Source organism: Oncorhynchus clarkii, chromosome 7, assembly GCF_045791955.1.
Source record: "Oncorhynchus clarkii lewisi isolate Uvic-CL-2024 chromosome 7, UVic_Ocla_1.0, whole genome shotgun sequence".
Classification (NCBI taxonomy): domain Eukaryota; kingdom Metazoa; phylum Chordata; class Actinopteri; order Salmoniformes; family Salmonidae; genus Oncorhynchus; species Oncorhynchus clarkii.
This window is the reverse complement of record NC_092153.1, coordinates 78,556,234-78,568,579: the sequence shown is the minus strand read 5'-3', so window position 1 is coordinate 78,568,579 and position 12,346 is coordinate 78,556,234. Positions and strand designations below refer to the sequence as shown.

The 12,346-nt window shown below is 43.1% G+C and overlaps 3 protein-coding genes across 3 annotated transcripts in view; 1 reads left to right on the top strand and 2 right to left on the bottom strand.

The window, feature by feature from the left end:
* The window catches only part of LOC139413892 (gamma-glutamyl hydrolase-like), a 48,202-nt gene extending 47,805 nt beyond the window's left edge, over positions 1-397 (top strand). The window contains exon 6 of the mRNA XM_071161734.1: positions 249-397. Within this exon, the coding sequence (XP_071017835.1) occupies positions 249-310 (62 nt within the window). The 3' untranslated portion in view covers positions 311-397. The remainder of the gene's footprint in view (positions 1-248) is intronic.
* A 241-nt stretch (positions 398-638) lies between these two features.
* On the bottom strand, positions 639-11,223 carry LOC139413891 (podocalyxin-like 2). Its single transcript, XM_071161732.1, has 6 exons — positions 10,458-11,223; positions 10,009-10,083; positions 7,726-7,882; positions 7,415-7,476; positions 4,607-4,786; positions 639-3,447 (listed from the first exon to the last, which is right to left on the bottom strand). Exons 1-6 carry the CDS (start codon positions 11,187-11,189, stop codon positions 3,193-3,195), a joined length of 1,461 nt encoding a protein of 486 aa, XP_071017833.1. The 5' UTR covers positions 11,190-11,223; the 3' UTR covers positions 639-3,192.
* Positions 11,224-12,339: 1,116 nt separating this feature from the next.
* The window catches only part of LOC139412686 (minichromosome maintenance complex component 2), a 6,101-nt gene continuing 6,094 nt past the window's right edge, over positions 12,340-12,346 (bottom strand). Inside the window, exon 10 of the mRNA XM_071159346.1 lies at positions 12,340-12,344. Coding sequence (XP_071015447.1) covers positions 12,340-12,344 — 5 coding nt within the window. The remainder of the gene's footprint in view (positions 12,345-12,346) is intronic.

The window sequence follows — 12,346 nt, the reverse complement described above, 5'->3', positions numbered from 1 at the left end:
TCATGATGTGTGTTTTGTCCTAATTTATATATATATATTATTATTTTATTCCCGCCCCGTCCCCGCAGGAGGCCTTTTGCCTTTTGGTAGGCCGTCATTGTAAATAAGAATGTGTTCTTAACGGACTTACCTATTTAAATAAAGGTTAAATAATAAATTAAATCAGCAAACAAAATCTTGTTGACATTGTTTCTTATCATCTATTGGGCCAATCCGCTGACATTGTCAAGCAATCTTCAACCAATCAGCTGACATCAACCCATCATCAGCCAATCAGCTGACATCGTCAAGCCATCAACCAGTCTGCTAACATCATCAACCAGTCAGCTGACATCAAGCCATCATCAACCAATCAGCTGACATCATCAACCAATTAGCTGATATCCTCAAGCCGTCATCAACCAATCAGCTGACACCATCAACTAATCAGCTGACATCATCAACCAGTCAGCTGACATCATCAAGCCATCATCAACCAATCAGATGGTGTCATCAAACCATTGTCAAAAAGTCCTGAATATTCAGATTCTAGAACACATGCTTCCAGAACGGGCCCTTTACTTTTATAGTGTACACTAGATGGTGCTATTGTAGCATTTTACAATATCACAAAGGCTGTAAGCAGTCTTACCAAAGGAACATTTCCCAAACGTTTATTTTCTATATATTACATGATACATAAATCCAAAACAGTGAAAGATTAATGAAAACTAATATGAATAAAAAATATATAAAAAAAATCGCACAAAAAGTTGTGAGAAAACCTAGAAATCATGTTAATTTATAAATCAAAAATAACAAATCTTCTAATCTGGTCTCCAGCCATCTCCCTCTCTCTCTCTCTCTCTGTCGTAGCAATGGAGCCTGGGGACAAGGTCAGTACACTTCTAATAGAAATAACACACACAAAACTTAATGACACTTAAAGATGCGATATTACTTCGACAATAACATCGACATTTTAACAACACTGAGCCACACTTATTTCAGTGTAGCTTTCAAGTGGATAGAGACAACACTGCACGAGCATTACATCGGAGCAGCCCACACAGACCTACTGCTGATTTCTCAGACCAATGATATGTATTGGCCATTGAGAGGTTTTGTTAGCCTTCGGGACGCCATACTGGTACTCCCCAGTAGGAGCAGTCCTCCATAGGAATGAATGTAATTCTACAGTATTTCAAAATGAAATTTTAAGGACAAAATTACATTTTAAAGTAATTTTTGTGGTTGTAGTGGGGACAGTAACATTAATAATCTCTAAATAGTATGTTTTACTTATATATATATATATATATGTTTAGCTCACATGATATAATTTAAAACTAATGTAGACATTAATAAATGGATTTATATAGCTTCCCAAAAAATGTTTTACATTGGAGGAGTACCAAGATGGCTGCGCATTGGCTTCATTACAATGGAGGAGGAGTACCAAGATGGCTGCGCATTGGCTTCATTACAATGGAGGAGGAGTACCAAGATGGAGGCACAGAGGCTTCAACACAGCGCCCCCTATCAGTCATTTAGTGTATATATAAATTAATTGGTTCTCCTATTCTCTGAACTTTCCTCGGTCGTGTTCATTAGGGAACGCAATGGAAAATGTTTTAAAACATCTTGCAACGGAATATGAAAATGTGTGTTTCTTATTGGACAAGTCAAGTAGTCCCTCCCTGATTCAGTCAGTTTTCTTCCGTTTGATGCCTAATGAACATGACCCTGGCGAGGTCAACCCTCCAATACAGAATTTAAAACACATAGTGGCTATCTGCTTGTTTAGTCATGCGAAATACAACAAACAAGGAAGGGACAGCATTGGTTTAGTAGCCTATCCCTCCAATATAAGATCTTACTCGTTTTGGAAGCTACCCCCCCCCCACCCCACACACACACACACACACACACACACACACACACACACACACACACACACACAAACACACACTAGCACGCACACACACATACACAAAACAGTTTTAGCTTGTGTTACTGATTTAAGCGTTTCAAATACTTATAGGAGTAGAAGCACAGTGTAGGCTATGGGAGATGTGTGCCAGCATGCCTGCTTGGTGATATTGTTCGCTTTCTGTAAAATAAGCTGACCTCAAGCTGACTGTGCACTAAAAACATATCCCACCATTTTGAAGCAGTGGCAATACTGCCAGGCAGAGAAGATATATTGTTCACATTTAAATGACAGAATGTCATTAATGCCACAGAAGAAATTCTAGCAGCATGATTTCCAAATACATTCATATTTACAGGCCTTCACTTCTACAGTTAATAGCCCAAAACAATATTAGCTGTGCTTATAATCAATTAATTCAGTGTGATATAACTGAAAGCGTTTTAAATATTGCCAGCATCGCTCTGTTGTTTTGCAGTCTGGTTGCCAGATGTGCTCGTGCTTTAGCCAACCCCTTTGTTTGTTACCATGCCACAGCAGCCAGAGATCAGTTTTCTAAAGCTATCAGATCCGGCAACCAAACTAGTTATTTCGTTGACGTATTCTTGATTGTAAAGGAGGCTGGGAGTAATGGACGCTTCCAAATTATTGTGTGATTTTGAAATAAGATCAGTGTGAACTGACCAGATACAGAGGAGTCATTCCAACGTGACATAATACAGAATAGCTAGCATATCGCGTCTGCATTCAACATGTTAAATACAATATCCTAACTGCAGCAGTTCCACTACGAACATTCATACTCACAACAGAGGGATATCTCCTCTATTCACTCTGGTTGGATATTCTAACATTCAATGTTTCAACATTCTGAAAAGTCCCTGTCGCTGTACAGTGTTTAGTAATAGATGTGAATCATGCTTAGTTGACAAAAAAGGAAAGCAGAGTAGATGATCAAGTCCATATCATATAATCATAGTCAATAGATAAAACATCTAAGTGGCTTAAAGAAGTTGTTTTGTCTGATTAGTTTACTTCACGTGTGTTTCTAATTTGACAGCCGATGCATTCACAAGTTTCACAACACTGATGATTTTTTGCTTCTTCATCTCTCTCTTTCTCTTCTTCTCTTTCTAGCCTAGTCCGACTCCCAGGTCTGTTTGTGCCGTCTTTACCAAGCCAAATGTGACAATGACCATAGAAGTCGGCAAGACAGCACAAATAGATCTGGATCCAGGCTACCCTTTTCCAATCCTCCTTCACTCTTCTTCGTCTCTTTACTAAAGGTGTGTGTCCTCTTCCATATTATCCTCTTCCTTCCCTCCAGGTTTGTTGACCAGGACCTGCCAGCCACTACTCCCTCCCTCCCCACCGGCCACCCCCCCAGACCCGGTCCCAGCCGTCAGTCCGTTAGCGTGTTGGTAATGGTGATGTTTCTTCTCCTGCATCTCCGGCTGTCCCCCGTCACTCGTCACGTCCAGGGTGGGGTTGTCATGGCAGCCGTTCTCCACAAAATGAAGCTCCTCACCTCGAGTCTTGGGAGAGACCAGGAGAAGAACATGTTTTTGTTTTAATAACGTCAATGATATAAAATGACTTACACATGAACAAACTGGAATGCAAGTCTTTCATTACTAGTCAAATCAAATCTAACCAAAGTTTATTGGTCGAGTACACTGTTTAGCAAATGTTATAGCGAGCGGGTGCAGCGAAATACTGGTTATGCTAATAGCTTCTAACAGTGCATTAAAATGTCAAGCAAGTACACAAAGAATCCAAAACTAGAAAGGAGAAATCAAGAATGTCAGAACGAATATCCAATTAACAAACCAAATAACACTGTCAGTAATCCAAATACAATCTGAGTATGTACACAAACAAGATGTACTTAGAATGATATGTACAGCAGGAAATATATTACAATGTTAGGAATCCCACTATATAAGTACGTGGTGTATATAAATAGTGTAACAAAATGCCACGTACATTTGTAGATATATTAGAATAAACTATGTGAATAATCCACTATATGAATACACACAGTGTGAAAAACGGTATATAAAAGAAATGGGAAGTGTCCAGTGTTTATTGTCTCTACATATATATAGTACATGAGACAGGAGCGGAGTGTTGGCTGTGCGTGTGTGTTTGTGAGTATGGGAGTTTGCGTGTGTGTGTGTGAGAGCTTGTGTGTCTGTAGTATGTAGTACATAGTATGCACAACACACTAATAACTCCTCTACAATGCATTCCTTCCTAACAAAAACAATTCTAGCACTTTCCAAGTTATCAAGCTGGTTTTACCCTAGTCTTCAGATTAGGCAGTTATCAAGCTGGTCTTACCCTAGTCTCGAGCTTAGGCAGTTATCAAGCTGGTCTTACCCTAGTCTCGAGCTTAGGCAGTTATCAAGCTGGTCTTACCCTAGTCTTCAGGATAGGCAGTTATCAAGCTTGTCTTACCCTAGTCTTCAGGATAGGCAGTTACCAAGCTGGTCTTACCATAGTCTTCAGGTTAGGTAGTTATCAAGCTGGTCTTACCATAGTCTCTAGCTTAGAAAGTTACCAAGCTGGTCTTACCCTAGTCTTCAGGATAGGCAGTTATCAAGCTGGTCTTACCATAGTCTCTAGCTTAGGCAGTCATCAGGCTGGTCTTACCCTAGTCTCAAGCTTAGGCAGTCATCAAGCTGGTCTTACCCTAGTCTTCAGCTTAGGCAGGCGTCTCTGCCAGCAGATATAGATTAGACCAGAGGCGATGATGACCACACAGACAGAACCTATGATCACCAGGACCACAAACAGCTTTCCGTAGTCACTACGCGTCTGACTGGGTCTGGAGTGACAGGTGCTAGCACTGCTGTAGCTCTGGATGCCAATCTGGAAGCAGAACCAGACATATGGAACAGTTCAGTTTCATCCAGACTGATTAATTAGTAGCCTGGTCCAGACAGATGAATACACAGTGCCTTGCAAAAGTATTCAACCCCCCCTTGCCGTTTTTCCTATTTTGTTGCATTACAACCTGTAATTTAAATTGATTTTTATTTGGATTTCATGTAATGGACATACACAAAATAGTCCAAATTGGTGAAGTGAAATTAAATAAAATTACTTGTTTAAAAAAATAAAATAAAAAATGTATGAAAAGTGGTGTGTGCATATGTATTCACCCCTTTGCTATGAAGCCCCTAAATAAGACCTGGTGCAACCAATTACCTTCAGAAGTCACATAATTCATTAAATAAAGTCCACCTATGCGCAATCTAAGTATCACATGATCTGTCACATGATCTCAGTATATATGCACCTGTTCTGAAAGGCCCCAGAGTCTGCAACACCACTAAGCAAGGATCACCACCAAGCAAGCGGCACCATGAAGACCAAGGTCAAAACAGGTCAGGGACAAAGTTGTGGAGAAGTACAGATCAGGGTTGAGTTATAAATAAATATCCAAATCTTTGAACATCCCACAGAGCACCATTAAATCCGTTATTAAAAAATGGAAAGAATATGGCACTACAACAAACCTGCCAAGAGAGGGCTGCCCACCAAAACTCAAGGGCCAGGCAAGGAGGGCATTAATCAGAGAGGAAACAAAGAGACCAAAGATAACCCCGAAGCAGCTGCAAAGCTCCACAGCGGAGATTAGAGTATTTGTCCATAGGACCACGTTAAGCCATACACTCCACAGACCTGGGCTTTACGGAAGTGGCCAGAAAAAAGACATTACTTAAAGAAAAAAATAAGCAAACACATTTGGTGTTTGCCAAACGGCATGTGGGAGACTCCCCAAAAATATGGAAGAAGGTACTCTGGTCAGATGACACTAAAATTGAGCTTTTTGGCCATAAAGGAAAATGCTATGTCTGGCACAAACCCAACACCTCACTTCACCCCGAGAACACCATCCCCACAGTGAAGCATGGTGGTGGCAGCATCATGCCTAGTGGTTAGAGCGTTGGACTAGTAACCGAAAGTTTGCAAGATCGAATCCCCGAGCTGACAAGGCAAAAATCTGTCATTCTGTCTCTGAACAAGGCAGTTAACCCACTGTTCCAAGGCCGTCATTGAAAATAAGAATTTGTTCATAACTGACTTGCCTGGTTAAATTAAGGTAATAAAACAAAAATGCTGTGGAGGATGTTTTTCATCATCATGGTCAGAATTGAAGGAATGATGGATGGCGCTAAATACAGGGAAATTCTTGAGGGAAACCTGTTTCAGTCTTCCAGAGATTTGAGACTGGGACGGAGGTTCACCTTTCAGCAGGACAATGACCCTAAGCATACTGCTAAAGCAAAATTTGAGTGGTTTAAGGGGAAACATTTAAATGTCTTGGAATGGCCTAGTCAAAGCCCAGACCTCAATCCAACCAATTGAGAATCTGTGGTATGACTTAAAGATTGCTGTACACTCCAAAAGGGTTCTTTGGTTGTCCCCATTGGAGAACCCTTTTGTACCCTATGTGAAATGGTTCTACATGGAACCAAAAAGGGTTCTTCAGTGTTATTTTATGGGGACAGCCAAAGAACACTTTAATGTTCTAGATTGTGTCAAGAATCTAAAAGGGTTCTTCGGCTGTCCACATAGGAGAACAATTTGAAGAACCCCTTTCGTGCCAGGTAGAACCCCATGTAGAGCCATTTTTACAGAGGGGTATACATGGAACCCAAAAAGGGTTCTCCTATGGGGACAGCTGAAGAACCCTTTTGGAACCATTTTTTCTAACAGTGTAACCCCAAAAGCCGGTCCCCACTCTCCACACGGATCTCATCCTGATAACAAAAGGAGAGGTCAAAGGTCACGGTCACAGTGAAAACAGGGGAACCAGGTAGCCTGATTGCTGTCAGATTAGTTTGCTTTGTGCTTTTAACCAACTCCTATGACGTTAGGGAACTAGCAGAAACAAAAAAGATCTGGGGCCTGAGGATAAGGTAGAGTAAACAGACAGACAGACAAACAGGAACCCATCCAACTTGAAGGAGCTGGAGCAGTTTTGCCTTCAAGAATGGGCAAAAATCCCAGTGGCTAGATTTGCCAAGCTTATAGAGACATATCTCAAGAGACTTGCAGCTATAATTGCTGCAAAGGGTGGCTCTACAAAGTATTGACTTTGGGGGGGGTGAATAGTTATGCACGCTGAAGTTTTCCGTGTTTTTGTCTTATTTCTTGTTTGTTTTTACAAGAAAAAGTATTTTGCATTTTCAAAGTGGTAGGCATGTTGTGTAAATCAAATGATACAAACCCCCCAAAAATCTATTTTAATTCCAGGTTGTAAGACAACAATATAGGAAACATGCCAAGGGGGGTGAATACTTTTGCAAGGCACTGTACTGGCTGGTCCAGACAGATGAATTACTAGCCTGGTTGGTTCAGATAGATGAATTACTAGCCTGGTCCCAGAGATGCTGTTTATGCTCAGTCTATTCCTACTATGTGGAACAGACTAAAAAACTACTGTAACATATATAAGGTTGTAAATTCCAATGAACAAAAGCGTCTTACCTCGTGTAAACCTTTCCTTATCTCACCTAACATCGACAGCACATCCTTGGTGGCAATAACTCCTAAAAGACAGGCAGATTTCAGAAATAAATCAATTATATGCACAAGCCCAAGTAAGCAAGTTTTGTACTCCACTCCAGAAGAACTTGACTCAAAATCACACATTCCTTAATGATCTCCAGTAGAAACATGCCCATTAAGTAGGCCTGGAACTTGAATGAAGGGAGAAAGTGAACCAGAGCTGGGTCCTACACACAGTCATAGGTCCTACCCAATGATGTCATAGAGTATGTCTGTAGACATTCTCTTACCGTGTTCACTGGCCAGTGTGATGAGCAGCTGGTGGTCCTGCATGGTGGGTTTAGAGAGAGAGATGAGCCAGGAGCCCTGAGGACTGTCCATCTTCCTAGAGAAGGCTGTTTCTAGTAGCTCCAGGAGCCGGTCCCCACTCTCCACACGGAACTCATCCTGACCAGGAGACAGAGATGTCACAGGGTTAGGGCAAAGTTAGTTAGTTAGAGAAGGCTGTCTCTACACTTAAAAGCTACACTCCAAAAGGGTTATTCGGTTGTCCTCATAGGAGAACCCTTTTTGGTTCCAGGTAGAAACCTTTTGTTTTCCATGCGGTACCCTATGTGAAATGATTCTACCTGGAACCTAAAAGAGTTCTACCTGGAACCAAAATGGTTCTACATCGAACCAAAAAGGGTTCTTCAAAGTGTTATTTTATGGGGACAGCCGTAGAACCCTTTTAGGTTCTAGAATGTATCTAGAACCTAAAAGGGTTCTTCGGCTGTCCCCATAAGAGAACAATTTGAAGAACCCTTTTTGTTCCAGGTAGAACCCCATGTAGAGCCCTTTTTACAGAGGGGTCTACATGGAACCCAAAAGGGTTCTCCTATGGGGACAGCTGAAGAACCCGTTTGGAACCATTTTTTCTAACAGTGTAGCTCCAAAAGCCGGTCCCCACTCTCCACACGGATCTCATCCTGATAACAAAAGGAGAGGTCAAAGGTCACGGTCACAGTGAAAACAGGGGAACCAGGTAGCCTGATTGCTGTCAGATCAGTTTGCTTTTAACCAACTCCTATGAAGTTAAGGAACTAGCAGAAACAAAAAAGATCTGGGGCCTGAGGATAAGGTAGAGTAAACAGACAGACAGACAAACAAATACACAACTGTTTAACAGTGGAGGATAAAAGACAAGGCCAGGTGGTGATGTTGTCTGTTGTTGTCATTGCATGCATGTTTTAATAAATCAATCTACTGCCAAGTATTGCGTTGAATTAATCACACTCCCGTGTAGGAGCTGCTGTTTCCAAAACAAAACATGTCGTTCTGTGGATCTGAGAGTTTCTCTCTTCCTCCCTGCTGGGTACTACTGGTTACTCTGCAGCGGTTGGCGTGACAACCCAAAAGGTCACATTGATTATAATCGCATTGCTTTGTGCTGTTTCCATGGTGACGGAAGACTCTTGGGTGATGGATGGGGTGTGGCGGATGGCGAGGAGGATGTTGTGTTTAAGGACCGACTGTCAGAGGACAGGAAGGGCTGTCTTCTGTCTGTCTGTTAACTCCTGTTTGTCTCACAGTGAAGGACAACAATGGAGCTAATCTGAATCTATTGGCTAGCCTGGTTAAAAACAGACTGAACACTACACTCACTACAGTTTAACCAGGCTGATGGCATCCCATCATGCCATATTGATTCAATTATAGATTCAACTAGTAGACATGAAATTATTGTAGGGAATTGTCTAAGAAACAGCAGCAATATAGTGCTGCATTACTATGGTCCTATAAAATCGGCATGATGTAATCTCAGCAAAAAAAAGAATCGTCCCTTTTTCAGGACCCTGTCTTTCAAAGATAATTAGTAAAAATCCAAATAACTTCCCAGCATCATCGGACTGAGCTTGTAACGCTGTGCGTTACAGGGAAGACATCCTCCTCCCTCATGTGGTACCCTTCCTGCAGGCTCATACTGACACTCTCCAGCATGACAATGCCACCAGCCATACTGCTCGTTCTGTGTGTGATTTCCTGCAAGACAAGAATGTCAGTGTTCTGCCATGGCCAGCAAAGAGCCCGGATCTCAATCCCATTGAGCATGTCTGGGACCTGTTGGATCAGAGGGTGAGGGCTAGGGCCATTCCCCCCAGAAATGTCTGGGACCTGTTGGATCGGAGGGTGAGGGCTAGGGCCATTCCCCCCAGAAATGTCCGGGAACTTGCAGGTGCCTTGGTGGAAGAGTGGGGTAACATCTCACAGCAAGAACTGGCAAATCTGGTGCAGTCCATGAGGAGGAGATGCACTGCAGTACTTAATGCAGCTGGTGGTCACACCAGATACTGAATTTACTTCTTTTTTTTTTACCCCCCATTTGTTCAGGGAAACATTCGTCCATCTCTGTTCGTCACACGTCTGTGGAACTTGTTCAATTTATGTCTCAGTTGTTGAATCTTGTTATGTTCATACAAATATTTACACATGTTAAGTTTGCTGGAAATAAACGGAGTTGACAGGGAGAGGATGTTTATTTTTTTGCTGAGTTTAGTTAGTCACTTTATGGTCCTCAACGTTGTGGTACTCACACAGTCAACGCTGTCTGACATGTTGAGGATGATGTAGCCCTTCCCAGCCAGATCGCTCCAGTCCACACAGATCACCTGGTGGTTACACGAAGAGAGGAGTTAATATGAGCAAGCACAAGGTTGTTAAACCAATTTACAACCCTCAAAATACACAGTTCAATAGTGTGACAGAGTGGGTTCAAACTAGAGTCTCCTAAGGGGTAACCCGCTGAACTAAAGCTTGGGCATTACCTCAGGGAGTTAACAAAGTCTTCAGGTCTCAGGTTACTCATCATATGATCATAGTTTACTGAACTACATGAGAGATACTACTGAACCTGTACCTGTACCTGTACCTGTACCTGTACCTGAACCTGTACCTGTACCTGTACCTGTACCTGTACCTGTACTTGAACCTGTACCTGAACCTGTACCTGTACCTGAACTTGAACTTGAACTTGAACCTGTACCTGCTGTATCTCCTGTGAGAAGTGTGCACCATGGAGGATCTCTGTCTCTGTTAACAGCTCTGTTCCTCCATTTTTAACCTCCTGCTCCTCCTGCCTCCTCTCCTCCTCCTCCTGGCCCTCCCTCCCATCCTCCAGACGATCCCAGGAGTCCTCTGTGAAGCCAACTGTGGGGGCCAAAGAAGCAGAGGGGACCGTGGTCAGGGGAGAGATGGACCCTCCTCTCCCCCTGTCACTCCCAGGTCCTCCAAGGTCCACTGTCCCCTCTTCCTCTTCATCCTCTTCATCCTCTTCCTCCACCACCTCCTCCCGGTCTTCTGTATGAATGTTGTCTGGCTGGAGGGGCCCAAAGCTGGGGAAGACACCCACCTCTGGGAAGGTGGGTCTGGAGGTGGCGATGGAGACGTCAGGCTCAGTGGTGGGACTCTCCCTCTTCATCTCCCCATCCATCTCCTCTTCCTCCTCTGCTACCTCTACCTCCACTGTGTCCCCAGGAGGTGATTCCTGGCCCCCGTGTACAGGGACATATTGTGGGTCTAAGGTGGTGGAGTCTACAGGAACCACCGGGTCAGCAGCAGGGATGGTGGTGGTGGTAGACAGGCCCTGGTTCTGGGCAAAGCCAGGCTCTACGGGGAGGCCACTGGACTCTCTCTCCATCTCCCATAACTCCCGCTCCAGGTTCTCCATCGCAGTCATGAAAGGAGAAGTGTGGTTCCCCTGTCTGGGTTCCTCCATAGGAGAGGTGGAGGACTGGGAGAGGGTTTGACTGTAACCTGAGAAAATCAAGAAGAAATGGTAGTACTTGATTTTAGAGTACAGCGATGACCAGGTATTTACTAGTACACACAGTAATAACCGATTAATTACTTGTTGTTTTATTTGGAATGCGGTAACAGATTAGGTTTAACTCAGGGAGGCTCTGTAACTCTGTGATTTGACATGTGTCAGTGTGACTGTTTTCAAATGTATTATCCACAACACAGACAGGAATGTCAATCCCTACTGAAGAAGTTTTGCATGAGCCTTCAAATCCTAAAAAAGTTATACTGCTGTCACGTTCTGACCTCTATTTCCGTTGTTTTGTATTTATTTAGTATGGTCAGGGCGTGAGTTGGGTGGGCAGTCTATGTTTGTTTTTCTATGTTTTGGGGCATTTCTATGTTTTCGGCCTAGTATGGTTCTCAATCAGAGGCAGGTGTCATTAGTTGTCTCTGATTGGGAATCATACTTAGGTAGCCTGGGTTTCACTGTGTGTTTGTGGGTGATTGTTCCTGTCCCTGTGTTTGTTGTCACAGGATAGGCTGTATAGGTTTTTCACGTTCCGTTTGTTGTTTTGTAGATTTAAGTTATTTCATGTATCGTTCATTTTCCATTAAAGAACATGAGTAACCACCACGCTGCTTTTTGGTCCGCTTCTCCTTCTACAGACGAACGTCGTTACAACTGCTGAAACCATTGAGAGCATCTTGACTGACTGCGTCACTACTTGGTATGGCAACTGCACCGCCTTCGATCGCATGGCGCTACAGAGGGTGGTGCGGACAGCCCAGTACATCACTTGGGCCCGAGCTACCTGTCATCCAGGCGGTGTTACAGGAAGGCCCGGAAAATGGTTGAAGACTCCAGCTACCCAAGCCATAGACTGTTCTCTCAGCTTCCAAATGGCAAGTCCAACACCAACAGGCTCCTGAACAGCTTCTACCGCCAAACCATAAGACTGATGTATAGCTAACAAAAGGGCTATACGGACTACAGGCAGGTATTGACCTTTTTTATTTTGTACACTCACAGATCTCTACACACTCATTCACACACACACACACACACACACACACACACACACACACACACACACACTCACATATGATCATTATATACACTGCTGCTACTCT